Source organism: Sander lucioperca, chromosome 2, assembly GCF_008315115.2.
Source record: "Sander lucioperca isolate FBNREF2018 chromosome 2, SLUC_FBN_1.2, whole genome shotgun sequence".
NCBI classification, from domain to species: domain Eukaryota; kingdom Metazoa; phylum Chordata; class Actinopteri; order Perciformes; family Percidae; genus Sander; species Sander lucioperca.
Genome location: NC_050174.1, coordinates 30190143 through 30207675, shown reverse-complemented (window position 1 = coordinate 30207675; position 17533 = coordinate 30190143). Strand labels below are relative to the sequence as shown.

Sequence of the window (17533 nt, the reverse complement as noted above, 5' to 3'; positions counted from 1 at the left end):
TTACTTTTAACCCTTGTGCCTAACTAAAAACATTTTCTCCTTTGCATTTTTTCTTCTAGCATTCTCCAGAACCAAATTGTACCCCCAGAGTTTTGTTGCGTTGTCGTTTTAATTATTTTTAATTTCCTTTGTGACTCCGTTACATGTCCTAGAGAATAGGCGTGATCCTCCATTTTTAACAGGCTTTCAAATTTGACTGTAGTCGCTGAGTAATCTTCTCCCCCCCTTGCATTCGTCACGGTGCCACTAACTGAAAAGCACAAAATGCGGAGGTTTGTCCCTCTTTGACTGATGCATTTTAAACATTTGTGTGACTCACTTGTATGTATTCTGAATGTCAGATTCTACGCTTACAAGAATACTTTGATTAGTTGGAAGTAATTGCACATGAATAAGCACATATTTGTGAAAGAACAAAGGGGTTTTCGCTACGAAACAACTCATAAAATTACACAATGGAGCTTTAGGTATTGTGTTCTAGGTCTTAAATAATTTTAAACACGTCTTTATTTTCCTACATCCATGCAACGCTCCTCTAATGCTTATGGACCTTTTTCACAGCAGACATTTTGACTACTGTCATAGTAGGAAAAGAACAGCTGAAATTGATGACCTTAACGATGGCTCAATCAAGTGTCACAGTAAGCTATTTCAGTGAGTCAGCATGCACAATACCAAGGCCTCTCCTAAGTAGAATGCAGCCATCATTAATGGTTTTGAATACTCCTGTGCTGTTCCTACTTTGACATGTCAACATGTTTACCGTGAAAAAGGTCAATTGAAATGTTGTTTTAATTCCGTGGTGTTGTAGCTCTCTTTCAATAGTCCAAATATAGTTTGCTGTATACAGTATGTACACATTATTATTACTCAAAGTTGCTTATTCAATTTGAATACATGTATTAACTTACATTTCATTCATTGTTCACCACATGAGCCGATACCAAAATATATTTCTAGTCAGTTATTCCAACAAAACATGATATTTAATATCACATTGTATGTTTTCCAAATAAAAATACCTGCATGTTTAACGGTGTTCCGCTTGTGGCCCTGTAAATGAGGGACCAGCTTATAGAAGTCTCCCTTCTTCTCACAAAGGGGACACTTGTATTGTGAATCAGATGTCAGTAGCAACTGAGGCTCAGTGTGCTCTGGCAGAACAGACTGAAGAGGAAGAAATAATATATTCAACACAATGTTAATAAAAGAAGCTTTAACTTTCGAATGTAGCCAATTCTCAATAACTCAAATTACATTAAAGTGACTATGTCACTTTGTAGTGTTTCTGAAAGTCTGTCATTTTTCATTTAATAAAAAATATCATCATGCGAAGTACCTCACTCAAACACACACTACCTTAGCATACATGTGCTGACAATCAGCTAACTTAAGCTAACGTTAGCATACTTTTAACGTGGCGTGAGCGGCCGCAAGCCGCAGCTGGACCCTTCTCAACTTTACACCGTTCAGCGTTAGCTGTCAGCATTGTAACCGTGTTTAATCCAGCTAGTAGCTGGTAGGCTAACGTTAGCTGCTGTCGAGTATAGTGTTAACTAGCTAGCAGTAGGCTAACGTTAGCTGCTGTCGAGTATAGTGTTAACTAGCGTCACATGCAGCAGTGTTTGTGTTGCCTGTATCGTCTTCAGAGCATCAGAGAGAAGTGCAGACATATCAGTGGCACCAGATTTCGGTAGCCAGGGTTGGCAGGAAGAAGATTTTTACAAGTAAATGTTCCAGTTAATGATCCAGGCAGCACATTCTCGTCTCCCTCCTTCATTTTACAGTCGAATGGTGGCTAGAACGGCTCCGGGTCAAACGTCAATATGGAATGAATTAATCTGCGTTATTTTTTTTAACGCTTTATTTTTTCTCAGATTAATTAATCGAAATGAACGCGTTATTTTGACAGCCCTAATATATCCATCCATCCATCTTCTTCCGCTTATCCGGTAACGGGTCGCGGGGGTAGCAGCTCCAGCACTAATATATATATATATATATATACACACACACACACACACACACACACACACACACACACACACACACACACACACACTTTTAAATTAAAACTGGCTGAACATCTTGATTATCTGCAGTCAGTAACATCAACACACCACACAGACTAAAGTGCACAATGAGTATGGCATTGCTAGCCAAAATGATCCTAGCTCACAGGTTTTTTGCTAGGAAGACCAGCATATCTACTTTTGCTGGCTTTAAGGATGAGCGAGTGCAAGTCACTATATTCCCTCCAGTGCTGAACAGACGCTCTGAGGGGGCACTTGTGGCTGGCACACAAAGATATTTGCGGGCTATCTTGCACAGTTGTGGAAAGTGAATGTTGTGCACTTTCCACCAGGCCAAGGGATCATCCTCTCCATCAATGACAGGGGTCAACAGGTAACTATTCAACTCTGCCTCCACAACATCATCAAGTGGCAGAGGCAAAGCTGAAGAGGTCACACTGGTTTTAAAAAGGCTACCAAGAGACTTCTTTGCCTTTCCCCCAGAAGGCTGTGCACTTGGAGGATTTTGAACTGTTTCAGTGCGAGACCTCTTCTCCTGTCAGATGGGAAAAGAGTAGGGCTATCAATTGATTAAAAAATTTAATTGAATTAATTACATACTCTGTGATTAATTAATCTAAATTAATCACATACATAATTAACAGTGCCTGAACCGATACTTTTTAAGAAAGTAAAAAAAGAAAAAAAGAAAAAAAAAGGGTACTAAACAACAGTCGGTGACATTAAAGAACGGCTTGTTTATTGCTAAGGCCATATGGTCAAAATTAAATGATTTAATAATAATGTATAACAACAACTTATTTCACTAGTAAATTGCTGTTGAACGACAAAAACAACCACCAGATGGGAAAAGGACATTTACAATAACTTCAAATGCAACACAAGGCTGTAGTTTACCATTTTCATTGAACGCACCGTCTGTGTTGTTTCTCCAACGGCAGCTGCGGATTGTTACATACCGGTGTTGAATCCTCTACAGTAAAATATCAGTGGCACCAGATTTCGGTAGCCAGGGTTGGCAGGAAGAAGATTTTTACAAGTAAATGTTCCAATTAATGATCCAGGCAGCACATTCTCGTCTCCCTCCTTCATTTTACAGTCCAATGGTGGCTAGAACGGCTCCGGGTCAGACGTCAATATGGAATGGATTAATCTGCGTTATTTTTTTTCTCAGATGAATTAATCGAAATTAACGCGTTATATTGACAGCCCTAGAAAAGAGACATTAGTTTTGCTGTTAGCTTATATAAATATTACATGTTTGTGGAAGTATAATTTTCAAGGATTATTAAACTGGTGTGTACGTCTTGCTGATTCCAGCATTTCTGTCTTCAGTCGGTCCTTAATGAGAGAAAGGTTATCTGCGCTGATGTGTTGCGTTTTGAACCTAGGGTCCATGAACGACGCAACATCCAAAAGCTCCTGGGTGTTGAGGTCACTATACTTGTCGTTGAGGTATGCCAGGACCTTGGTTTTAATTTATCTAGTCAGATCAGTGTCCTCAGCATCTTCAGCCAAGACTGATGTTGCCAGAAGGTGGAGAACCGGCTTGAGGTAGGAGATGCTCACATACTCCTCTCCAGAAAGAGCATCTGTAAATTCTGAGAGAGGATGCAGTGCCTTATGAATGGACTCCAACACTTCAGTATCCTGCCAGGTTGGGATGAGGGAGCATTCATGTCGGTCACCTGACAATACCTGTGATATGGCTTTTGCCTGTTCCAGCACTCTGGCAATCATTTTCTCTTTTGATCCCCATCTTGTTGGGCACTCATTAATGAGGGAGTGCTCAGGAAGTTTAAGCTCCTTCTGTGCCTCAGTGAGCGCTGCCTTTTTCTTCCAACTGTGGGAGAAGTGCCCCACCAACTTCTTGCACAGCCCTATCACTCTTGATACATCTTTGATTGCATTTTCTGGAGGAAAATTAAATAAAAATAGCGTAACTCATACAATTGCAGCTGTGTGATACAATGTTTAACCATTACACTCACTCTCACACAGTCTCTCGCACACACACACACAGTCAGTCACACACACACACACACACACACACACAAATGGCAAGATGCAATCTGTGTCCGAAACACTGGAGCCTGGTCCACTCGTTCAGCTGTGCTGCCTTCACCATATTTGACGCGTTGTCCGTCGTTATGCAGACAAGGTTGTCTTCATTGAGATCCCAGCATTCAAGCCCCTCTCTCAGGCCAGCAGCTATGTTTTCCCCTGTGTGGTCTTCTGGGAAGTAGGCCGTTTGAAGGCTGTGAGCTTTGAGGTGGAGGTCTTCAGTAATATGGACCGTAAGACTTTGATAAGGCTCCGCTGTACGGCTCGACCACATGTCTGTTGTAGCCGCGAAAAACTGAATCGTTTTCAGCTCCGTCGCTACTCTCTACTAAAATTACTTAACCCAGGCTTGGTCACCATATTGTATAGCGTCATGTCTTTCGTGATGCATTGGGCTACTGCTCGGGTGATTTCCACGTGCCGTTTTGAGTGCGTTCATATGGCGTAACACTTTCAAACATTTCGCTCACTGATCCTTGCCAAGTACTCGTACTTGGATTATTTTGCACACTGCTTGTTTTTTTAGCTATACACCTATCATACAGTGCTTTGTGGTGTGTTTTTAGGTGCTGGTACAGGTTGGTAGTGTTGCCCCATGAAGTAGCAACTGTAACAAGGCAGGTTCTGCACAATACCTGACGCTGGGCAACATCTTCTTTTTTGAAGCCAAAATAATCCCACATGACTGATGTACAGTTCCTCTTTGACACTAACATTCCTTCAGTGTCTGATTCTGTTGAGCCTGAGTCCATTGTCAATGTACAGTTGCCAAGTTAACTCTTGTTACGCTCCCGTGTTACGTGACCAGAGTGCAGCCCGGTGCAGCCTTTGTGGTTAGAAAATCTCGTTTAACAATGTTTGATGTACAATGCATGAAAACTCTTTTCCCATCGAGTATGAAGTCTATACATTAAAATGAATACATAGAGCCACAACAACTCTATCTGCTTTTGTGTTTTATTCAACATCCTGCTCCATGAGCTTTTTTGTTGTTATTTTATCAATGATTTAGTTGCCTTATTGCAATTCTTTCCATGTGCTCAGTTTCTTGAGGTTTTCCTTCCTATTTGAAACAGCCAACCTGGCCCCAAGCATAAACACTTAATTATGAATTGTGCTGCATTATTGAACTTTATAAATAAAACAAAACAATAATATAAGGTAGCACACTTCAAGAGGCAAAATTGCAATTAATGCACCAAGGAAAACGAGTCTCTCGCTTTTAAATGCTGCTTGTGAACTCTGATCAAACTGTAAAACTAGGCAGTGCTGATCAAATGTGAATTGTGATTCTGTTGCCTATTTCTTGCCTCAAATGTTTTCAGAAACATATTTTAGTAAAAAATGAGTGACCAAGTCCAGCCGAACCCAAGCAATGGCCTGTCGTGTGTGTGTGTGTGTGTGTGTGTGTGTGTGAGAGAGAGAGTGTGGGTGGGTGGGTGAGAGAGTGTGTGGGTGAGTGGGTGGTATACTGTCCTGGAAATATTTTTCTTTTGTTGTAGATTCAAATGGAGGCAGCCCATATTTTTTTTTACATTCATAAGACCTGACTTTGAATATTGAAAACTGGACACATAACTTTCTGGAGAGGTAAAAGGTACCATAAAGGTACATTGTGTAGTGTTTTAAGTATTTTATTAGGTAAAATCAATGTCTTCATTCATAAATATGTCCTCATTGGTGTAAAATGACCTCTGCCAATGATCTGACTTATCCTCGTAAGCGAAGAATTTCTTATCTGTATTTACATTGGACGGGCAAGTCCAAGGAAGCTTCCATGTCGTTCTGCCATTTTGAAAAACTATAATCGCTGAGAGGGACATAAAGGCACTAGCCTACCTGTCTAGCTAATCCACAACGCGTTTTCGTTCCGAGCCAGCGTCATGTGACTGAAACCAGCTGAAACGGAGGAGATCGGGAGAGCCGCTTGTCACTGCCCCGGAAAATTTGAAAGCCTGCACTGCACTTTAGTTCATAATGGAGGATCATACTTATGCCCAGCTACAGGAGAAGGAATCCTCGTCGCCAAAAAAGCGAAAATTGGAAGACAGGTTGTCATAGCTTCTTCGTACATAACAGCTACCGTAGTTGCAACACACATTTGAAAAAGGCGAGGCGCTAGAGAGCACTATTCGTTTGAATGCAAACTACAATTTCACCGCTAGATGAGAGAAATTCCTACACAGTGTACCTTTAAGTAATGATCTGCTTGCAAATAGGGTTAATTATGATTTGTAATTATTTTGTGTTACCAGGTCAGGAAGACAACTAAGTGAGGTCTTCGTCCAGTTACCATCTAGGAAGGAGCTCCCAGAATATTACGAGCTGATCAGAAAACCTGTGGACTTCAAAAAGATCAAAGTATGTCAACTGTGATGACCCAGCAGTTATTGTGGATGAACAGTAGGATGATGATGATAAGTGGGATCAAAGAGCAGAAGATTTAAAAGATGAACAGCATCTTAATCGGCCATAATCGATTATTTCTGTTTACAATTTAATGTATGCCTAACAACCTTTCTGTTTACATATTCTGTTATGTTTTGCACATTCAGGAAGTGCCATGTGCTCAGTGCTGTAGTTTTATGTATCCAATTTATTTAGTATTAGAGCACAGCAGAATGTTTTGTTTTTGAAGCTTGAAAAGCTATGAATTAAATATCCTATATGGCTTTAATAGAAAAATGTATTTGATGCATCGAGATATCGAATCGAATTGAATCGCTGACATGATAATCGTAATCGAATCGGGAGATCAGTGAAGATTCACACCTCTACTGTGTAGTCATAGGGCGGGGAAGAAACATTCAATTCGTTGATTCATTGATTAGCCGATTGTCAAAAAATTATATATTGATTAATCGTTTCAGTCGGTTTTTTTTAAGCAAAATTCCTGCTTCTCTGGCTCCAGCTTCTCAAATGTGAATGTTTGCTGGTTTTATTGGTCTAAATTATTTTCTGACATTTTAATCAATTACTCGAGGAAATAATCAACAGATTACCAATAATAACAATAACTGTTGCTGCCCTAATCAACTTCATGAAAGATTTACATAATTTTTGAGTCTCAAGAATGTAAGGGAAAGCATTGAATATCATTTGAGAGAAATGAGTGTGAATCAGTCTGATATTTTTCCGTCAACAGGATCGCGTGAGAAACCATAAATACAGGAGTGTGGTAGACCTGGAGAGGGACGTGATGCTGCTTTGTCACAACGCCCAGACCTTCAACCTGGAGGGATCCCAGGTCAGAACCCCCCTTCATGTGGAACTGAAGTTTCTCCAATTGACTTCCTCTAATAAATCCTTTTATTTTTTTTCTGTGTTTAGCCATGTGTAATGGAGAGCCAGAAGTGGCGCCGAAACATTACATTTCTCAGTCAATGGACAGAAAAGTCTGTGTCAACCATTTTTGATAATCTAATAATTGTTTTTTTATCGAGAAAAAACTCCAAACCCTCTCTGCTTTTAGCTTTTCTGATATGAATATTAAGTACTTTTTCTGTATACTATTAACTATAAACAGAATATCTTCAGGTTTTAGATTGTCGACAAGACATTTGAAGGCATCAGCTTCACGATGTTGATAGTGATTTGACATGCGACAAAGCATGTTCCTTTTTCACAATATTCTGTCATTTTATGGACAAAACAATGAATATACTGTAGTTAATCAAAAACATAGTTGTTTGTTTTCTCGAGTGATTTATCTCCCAAGTACACTGCTCCATTGCACATGGTGTGACACCCATAGCATATACTCTTCCTCTGTTCTATCCTTTTTGTTATTTTTCTGGAAAAGCTTGGCTTAGTCCTTAAAGCTTTTTTTTAAAGCTCTTTTGTGCACTTGTGCTTACCAAACGGTAGCCTGTAATGCATTACACCAACACAAAGACACAGAGGCAAAAAAAGAGCCTAGTTTCTCTAGACAGAGCTCTGTTTCATTGTTTTTTTAAGGAAATAGTCAATTGTGTATTTCATTCCAGTTCTGAATTTCTTGTAGTCAAAAAGTAGATATAGCCATTAATAATCAATGCTATTAATTCTGTTTGTAGCACCACACCCACCAGTTTTACTCTTCTACCATGTCTCTCTTCATTAATGCTTACTCTCTCCTCTCCTTTTATTACGTCTTCCCACATCCACCTTTTGTCCAGCAGGCTCTTCTCTCCCATATTCCCAGTAATACATGTTATCCATGCTGTTCGAGGAAGTGTAATATCATCAGCTCTTCTTTTTTCATCCCCCCACAGATATACGAGGACTCCATTGTCCTTCAGTCTGTGTTTAAGAGTGCCAGGCAGAAGATTGCCAAGGATGAAGAGAGTGAAGATGACAGCGATGAGGATGATGATGACGAGGATGAGTCAGAGGCTGAGGGTAAGACGCACCATTTATAGGGCATGCATATGAATACACACACACACACTCATTTAAATTCTACACTATAAACCCAGTGAACGCTGCTCTGGTTTGAGATTCACTTTGCCATCATTCCAGAAGGAGCAGTATGGGCTACTGTAACACAGAAGAAAATATTATAATAACATCATGTAAAAGAAAGGAAATGAAGAACACAAATGCATATTCATTCTTGAACTATTAAACTGTTTGGAAAAGTAAAAAAAATAAAATAATAATATTTAAGTAGAAATACAGTGACTGAAAGTTACAAATGAAAACAAGTTTTGTTGTTGAGAATGAACATGTTTAGATGGTTGGTTTTTTATCTACCAATAATAATATGAAAACATCCTATTTTGAACAATTGACATTAGGGCTGCAACTTATTATTATTATTATGATTATTTTCACATTTATGTGAATCAGAATCAGCTTTATTGGCCAGGTTTGCGTAGACAAACAAGGAATTTGACTCTGGTAATCTTTGCTCTCAAAGTACAACACTTAACATATTAAGAATAAAAACAGAGATGACGGTAAGAATATAAAAAATAATGTACAGTATAACAATACAATAGAATTTACAATTTTACAAAAAATATACAAAAGAGAGGGAAGGAATAGTGCAATATCGGTCAATAGACTGAGATTTTAGGCTTTAAATATGAGTACAGTGCAAGGCAGATCAGTGCAATGGTAATATATTAATAACAATATTGTAATTGTAGGATTGAAATAGACATGAGGTAGATGAGCAGAACAGTGGTGGTTGACTCTGTTCAGTGTGAGGGTGGGGGCTATTTCTGAGTGTTCAACAGAGTGACTGCTTGGGGAAAGAAACTGTCTCTGTGTCGGCTGGTTTTGGTGAACAGTGCCCTGTATCGCCTACCAGAGGGAAAGAGGTTGAACAGTTTGTGACCGGGATGTGAGGGGTCTGCAGACAATCACCATTTACCAGAGCTCAAGTTATCAAGTTGTTTATTCTGACCAACAGTCCAAAACACAAAGATATTCACTTACTCGGATATAAAATGGAAAAAAAATACTCTTTTATTTGAGAAGCTGATAGTTTTTTTAATCACTCTTTCTTTCTCCTTATGCTTAATTCAGCCAAGTCTGTGCGGGTTAAGATTAAGCTGAGTAAGGAGCCGCGCAGCACCGACAAAGGCAAAAAGAGACAAAGCCGAGGGAAGGCCAAGCCGGTCGTCAGCGACGACGACAGCGACGAAGACCTGGATGACAATGTAGGTCGTTCACCTTCACTGCATTATACTGGATTGTTAGTACATCTCTTTGCAAAAACGACACCGGGAAGTTAATGTTAACTGTTTAAGTTAAGTTAGGAAAAGTCCAATTGTCATTCATGTAAATATAATTCTGAATTGGCAAATGAGAAAAATAAATTCTTATGGAAAAGACACTGACCAAAAGTGACAGCTATTAAATATATTTTATGTCATTGGCAACCACAGCTTTGGAAATCTTACATTAGCAGCTCATCCCTTATCATGGAACATGAGAAATAGCATGCTGAGGGCAGTTAACAATATTTCATCCATAGTCCTGTTGTTTTCCTTCCAGCCATCAAATTAGCAGCTGTTTCACACCTGGAATGCCAGGTGCAGGTTATTAATTGCGGAAGAAAAACAGAAAAGAGCAGTATTCTTGGTCATCCCAAATATTTACTGTGAAAGAAAAGACATTAAATTAAATTAGGCTTTCTACCATAGAATCTCTATACAAGAGCTTATATTGATGATTAAAATAGTTTTTGGAGAAACATACACATCAGTTTCACAACTGTAAGTAATAAAGTTTAGGTTTGAAGCGTGGGAATTGAGAAAAATCCACACCTTTCACAGAGAAAAGTAACTGCAGGAACTCTGTTCTTTGGCCCTGTTTTATTTTTGAAAACTGCCATATTCACTGAAACCGATGCCTCCCACAAATTCGACATTAGTGCAATTAAGGCTGCAACTAAGGGTTATTTTAGTGAGTTCATGCTAATGTAGCTGCTTACTTTTCACATAGGTGTCAAATGTTTTCTCGTAAATGTAAGTGAAGCACATCAAGTGGCCTCATCAGACATGCGAGCCTCTATCCTCTGAATCAGAGCGGAGAGGTACCTTCAACAGGTGGAGCATTGAGTGAATAATACAAACCACCGTACGACATGCTACGCTCAATGGTGTTTTAAGCCCCCCAACGTCTCCTTCCAGGCAGCGCTGCGACCGTTGACGTCAAGGCACCTTACCCTAACCTTAACCCTAACCATAACCATAACCATTGCCTAATCCTAGTGCTTCCAGGCAGCGCTGCCTGGAAGAAGACGTTGGGGGCTTAAAACACAGATAAACACATGCAACACAGAATGATTTCAACTAGATGTAAACAAGAGGAAAACGTCTACAAATGAATTCAAATGTATCCAGGGAATCTACCATGTTGGGTTGTATGTCATTGAATGTTATATTATGAAGCCATCTCTCAGTCGGGACTTGATTTTACTGTATTACACACCTTCTGTTGTGTTTATCCTCCTCTTCATCTAAGTTGCTGCCAGCATACAATAAAACATGACATGACAACCGCCACTTAAGTACTTATTTTCAGATAATTGAGAATATTAGATTAGCACCTAATAGATCAACATCTGCCTCCTAACGCACCATTATTAGAGAGTCTGGGAGATTCTTTAAATTCAGGGTGACGATGTGGCCTTTTTCTCTGTCCAGGTTAGTGTTGTTGCAATACCAAGACTTTGACTTTGATACCAGTATTAGTTTTTCTCATCTAAAAATAAGTACTTCAAGTTCTTTATTCCTTGTCATGTGCACAACAATTACAGTGATGCAGCTGTTGGCAATAAAATTCTCATTCTAAAAGTCTCAGACTCCCTCCGACTGTGCTCTTATAGATATAAAAAAAAATAAAAAGAAAGAGAAAAATTATGTGTTAGGTGGAACAAAGTCAGATTACGATCTAAGATATAAAATAGAGCAGCATAAAATATAGCTATAGAATATAAAATAGTACTTGGGTAGAAGGTTCGGGGGACAACCTAACTCAGGGCTGTTTTGGGTTTGAATCCTCGCTAACACAGAAGTATAAATCCAGCTTAAGAGCATGAACAAATACTTTTTGATATTGTACTTTAATATGAAATCTATAGGGATCAGACTGATCAATATTTGACATCAGTGGGCAGCTGGAGGCAGGTTTTTATTCACGTCAACAGCAGGGTGTTTGAGGTTAATGTAAACAGCTCGGCCAATATAAGACCTTCACCAGAGCGTAGTCTAAAGCCATGTTACTCTGTAAATACACATGTAGTGATTGATTTCCTCAGCTGTCTATCAGTCACTGTGGTAACTGCCTTTGTGTGCAGTGTGTTCAAAGAAAATTGTTGCTGCTACTTAACCGCAGATTTCAAAAATGGACTTTTCTCCCTTTGCCTTTTTTAAACGTTCTCTCCTCTGCCTCTTTCAGCCTTTAAATCTCCCTCTCTCTTAATGCCTTTTATCTCTTCCTTTCTGCAGGATCAGTCGGACAAGAGCGATGACGACTGACCAAAGCAGGATATTGTTTAAAGCACTTATAAACAAAAAAGGACAATATCTTCCATCACCGTTGTTGAGGTTCATATTCTGTATTTTTTTTATTTTGACTCCATTTGTCCTCTTTGCCTGTTTGTAGTCTGTTTTGTTGTAACTTTCTCCTACCAGCTTGAAATGTATTACTAGTAATCAGTAAGCTACACAGCAATACCAATCTGCTCATATTCCTGTTTTTAAGACAATTTTTTAGTATATTTTTTAACTCTGTGCTTTAAAAAAAAAAACAATTTAAATTCTCTATGAAAAAGGAAGAAAAAAAAGATTTGGTCATGCTGTACTCACTTTTGCTTGATTTGTACTTGCTTGCACTTTTAGAAAAAGAAATATAGATATTCAAATTTTAAATGTGTAATAAACACACACACACACACACACACACACATACACACACACACACATACAGTATATATAAGCCAAGGACATCCAAGTTAATTTGGAGAGCCACTGGTGATAAAGAAAAGGCAATCAATCAAGTTTTAATTTTTGGATTCATCACCTTGTGCAGTGCCAAATGTTAGAGAAATTGATTGTTAGCTAAACCCCTCCCCCCAACCAGTGATTGTCCAATCATAGCCTAGCAACCATAACTAGTCAAGTTTTATATTTCCCACTGGCGAAACTGTAGTAAGAGTGATACTAAGTCTAGTCTAAACTAGTCTGGAGTGTGGTGGCTTTTCAAAACTTAAAATATATCAAACAGCGTGTTTATCTGCTTTAACGTAAGCAACAAATGTTTGATAGTCCTGCTTAAACAATGCTACACAAATACAATGTTATTCATCATTATTATTATTAACACATACAGAAGCTAAAGTTCCTTCCAACTAATGGAGCTAACTAGCATAATCAGCTAGCTAGCAACAGCTGATTGAATCTGCCAGCGTCAGTTGCCATTTCAGCTAAATCGATGGTCGCCAGCAAGAAATAAGAAGCCTGCTTTTATCTGAAATAAAGGACTCCATTATTTAAAAATGTACTTAGAATTTCAATATTAAATCTGCCACCGTTTTTATTGAAGACTGCAAGAATGGAAAGCTTGATAGATGTAGCAACAGTAACCACAAGGGGCGGGGCTTAGCAAACAATAATGAAATGATGAATGTATATATATATATATATATATCTTACAGCCCGATGATTTTCACTTACTTTCAAGTGGCCATAAATGCTGAATGCTTTTTTTGTATTAACAGAAATGTAACCTTACATTATGTAGGCGGCACATTATTTAGGTAAAGTCCACGTGTTTCATGTATCCTTCCCTGTAATGCTTTCAGGTTGTCGTGTATCAGAGCAGAATCTTTGAACTTTGTTAATTTTCTCTCGCAGAAAGGAGCATTTGGATTATTTGGATTTTTGAAACTGGATGCTTTAGGCTGCAGATTCATGGGGAAACACCTTGTCCTGTTGAAAAGTCTATCGTGGCTAAAAGGAGCTTTTTAAAGTGTCTGAAAACATGTCGCTCCTGTTGCAAACATAGCAGTTTTAGCTGGATTATTACAGACTATTAAAGATGGTAAACAACAGAAAATATTACAAAGAAAAAAGTATTCTGGGATTAAAAGCATTTTGCTTTGAATGACACATTGAATATAACAGTATATTTTGATTTATTTGGATTGAGGTGTTTGTGTTCCTGTATTAGTTTTGAGCCCTCATTTTGTTGGTTTATATGTCGTTTGTAGCATGAACTCTTTTGGCAATATACTGTGTACATGCAGATATATATCATTTTTTGTTTGTGTAACGTGCTCGCCGACTCTCAATAAGTGTAACTTAATCTTTGCTTTCTTTGCACAGCGTCTTTGTGGTTGTATTTCATAGCCCAGGGCAAATAAAATCTCACTGATTTTCAGCACAAAATACATTTTCTTGTTTATTTTTTCCACTGGGAACCATTTCTACCTGTTAGTGTTTTGCAGTGCACACTGCTTATGGAATTTATTGTACCTGCTATTTAATCTGTAAAACCATTTGATTCAGTTGACCTTGTTCTATTGTCCCTGCTCATTGCCTTAGCAAATGTTCTTTTGCAAAAGATCTAAGTAGATAAAACATGCAGACTTCCTGTTTCAGGTCTATCTAATCTACTTTAAATCACACGTGACTTCCCCTTCCATGTCTGTCAACACAACTGACATTATGCAAATGATTATTTGAGTTGTCGGCCTTAAAAAAAATTAAGAAGAATGAAATATGCAATGCTCCTTCACACTGAAAACATAACATATAACTACCGTCTTCTTTATTATTAGTCTTGCATTGCCAGACCTATATATATCCTGTGGGTCCCGAGGACTTGCTACATTGAAAACCTATCAACAGCACTGCCTGTCGTAAGAAACTTGCAATCAATGACTTTTTTTAAATGCATAAATTCACAACGATCTCAAACACATTTAATTGTAAAAGTGGAATTTCAGACAGCAAAAAATCGGTGGGCTGACAGCAGGGATTGACGCATAGACTGTATTAGTGAAGCCAAGTGAACCAAACGCGAACAACTGGAAAACTTGTAAATTCTAATATTGATTTTCTTGGACTGACAGAGACTTGGTTAACTGGTGCCTCCCCGGAGACCCTTATTGCCATGCCAGGATATGATGTTTTTAGGAAAGACAGAGATCAGGGGAGGAGGGGGGGGGTTTATTATACATGAAAAGTACTATTAAATGCAAACATATTGAATGGCATAGGGAATCTGATATTGAATGTGTTGGTGTTAACGTTTCACTTTCAGCTGAAATGGCATTTACTTGAATCTGTCTATATCGAAAACCCTCAGCAAAGCTTGAGTTTTATGATCAGTTAAAAAATCTCCATAATTTGGATTTTAACAAAGAGGTCATATTGATGGGGGACTTTAATGTCAGTTGGAGTGATAAGGCTGGAAGGAAAAAGCTTAAAAACATTACAGACTATTTTAATCTTACACAGCTAATTGAACAACCTACAAGAATAACTAATTGGTCTGAAACTAAAATAGATTTACTGTTCACAAATAAACCAGAAAGAATTACTAAAACCTTTAATCTAATGACAGGAATGTCGGATCATAATATCATTCTATGTGCCAGAAAGCTAAAAAAAAACATTGTTTTCATTCCTCAGTTACACCCATATGTAAATTTGAATCAGTCCCAACTACTCAACAGGAAAACCTTGGCATAGCACTGAGAGAGATTGAATGGGACGGGGTCCTCTCTAAGGAGATCTGGAGAATGACTGTGTCCAATTCACCTCAACAATTAAAAATGCTATGGGGCCCTACCTCAGAAAGCGGAGCCAAAAGAAAAGCAGGGATACATTGCAATGAAGAGTGTAGGAAACTTATGAAGGAAAGAGATCAATCATTGAAACAATCTTTAAAATCAGGTCTCACAACAGACCGACAATAATTTACTTCATTAAGAAACAAAGTAACAAAAAGGCTAAGACAAGCAAAAGCCAAGTTTTTCATTGATACTATTGAAGAGGCAAGAGGAAATGGGAAGAAGATATGGCAAACTATCAACAAGCTGATTGGCAGAAAACAAAATCATAACAATAAAGAACTAGAGTTGAAAATTAACACTAAACTAGTCACAGATCCAACCATCATATCTACAGAACTAAATACCTTCTTTTTAGACTCATGAAAATGAAATAACTCAATGAAATAACCCAACTTTTAAATTCACCTAGCTACTCTATTTGCACCATTAATTATGCACAGCTGACTTTTCACCTACAACAAATAACTGAAATAGAAGTAGCAAATACCATCAGTGGCTTAAAGTGCCCATATTATGAAAAAATCACTTTTTCTGAGATTTGGGGTGTTATGTTGTGTCTCTGTTGCTTCCACACACATACAAACTTTGAAAAAAATCCATCCATGCTGTTTAGAGTGAGATACGGTTTCTGAATGTGTCCTGCCTTCAGTCTCTGGGTGAGCTGTTCAAAATTGGCACGGCTTGTGACGTCACAAGCCGAAACGAGTAGGCTAACCGCAACCATTAGCTCATAGCTGCTAGCGTTAGCATGCTAACGCTAGCATGCTACCTCGTTCTCAATAGCAAAGCTCTGCTACAACACACACAAGTTCACCATAATCTACAAAAGAACTACTTACATGTGTGCCCTCATTTAGAAGTCTCCCAGCTAATCCTGTCTTGTAACTGACCGAAGTTGTAGAAACAGCCTTTCTTTAACTGTCTATGGAGCTAGCTAGCTGACATGATCTACATCTGAGCTACTGAGCATGTGCTAGTGCAATCAAAGATAGTACAGAAGAAGAAGAAGAAAAGAGGTCTCACTCTGTAGCTAAAACAGAGACCAGCTGAAAAGAGGATCTGCAGCAGTGAGAGAGAGCGGTGCAGTACAACACAAATATGGTGTTTTTTGAAAATTAAACCATGTAAACCTATTCTGGTACAACCTTAAAATACAATTATGAACCTGAAAATGAGCATAATATGGCTGCTTTAAAAAATTCTAAGGCAATGGATATCTATGGCCTTGATACAATTTTTTTAAAAAGGCACAAGGATGTTGATGTCCAGATGTATGCAGATGATGCTGTAATCTTTACACATGCTAAGAACTACCAAGAGATAGCATCCACACTTACATCTGCTATGGCTCACATTGATGACTGGCTCACTAAGTCATGTCTCCACCTAAACACCAAAAAAACTGTTTGTATGGCGTTTACCAAGCAAAACATGAAGGTGTCACATTCTAATGTGTTCCTTAGAGGACAGGAGCTTGATATTGTTAATGAATTCAAGTATCTAGGAGTCATGTATGACTCCACCCTAACGTTCAAAAGTCATGTGAAAAAGGTGGCAAATAAAGTTAAATTTAATTTGCGGAATTTTAAACAAGTTAGGCCATTTCTTGACAACAAAGCTGCCAAGTTGTTTTTGTATACTATGATTCTTTCACATATCGAGTATTGTTTTACAAACTGGTCACTAACTAGCATAACTACTCTTAAAAGCATTGAATCTCTATTTAAGAAAGCCATAAAAAACTTTTGATAAAAAGGCATTGTCATTTCACCATTGTGATATCTTAGAGAGACATCAATTTTTAAGTTTTGAAAATTTTAAACATTTCAGGTATGCATTTTTGATATATAAAGTGTTATATAATCTTGCCCCCCCTCCGCTGCATGGCTTCATTCGAAGACTTGAAAGCGGAGGAAGTACACGTGCCTCTGCAAAAGGGGACTGTGTGATACCATTTAGACGCACCACTTTTGGACAAAACATATTGTCAATAATAGGAGGTAAACTCTGGAATAGCTTGCCCCTCCCAATAAGAGAGTGTCCTGCAATCAACACTTTTAAAACTCATTTAAAACAGTGGCTTCTAGAAAACCAGAGATGCACTCTCTTTTAACAGTCACACATTTTTTCTTTCTTTCTT

The 17533-nt window shown here is 38.3% G+C and overlaps 1 protein-coding gene across 3 annotated transcripts in view; it reads left to right on the top strand.

Moving 5' to 3' along the window:
- The window catches only part of smarca2 (SWI/SNF related, matrix associated, actin dependent regulator of chromatin, subfamily a, member 2), a 63976-nt gene extending 49995 nt beyond the window's left edge, over positions 1-13981 (top strand). For all 3 annotated transcript variants that reach the window (XM_035996032.1, XM_035996029.1, XM_031305195.2), the window contains 5 exons: positions 6353-6458; positions 7243-7344; positions 8351-8477; positions 9612-9745; positions 12041-13981. In XM_035996032.1, coding sequence (XP_035851925.1) covers positions 6353-6458; positions 7243-7344; positions 8351-8477; positions 9612-9745; positions 12041-12070 — 499 coding nt within the window. In that variant the 3' untranslated portion in view covers positions 12071-13981. The remainder of the gene's footprint in view (positions 1-6352; positions 6459-7242; positions 7345-8350; positions 8478-9611; positions 9746-12040) is intronic.
- The last annotated feature ends 3552 nt before the right edge of the window (positions 13982-17533 follow it).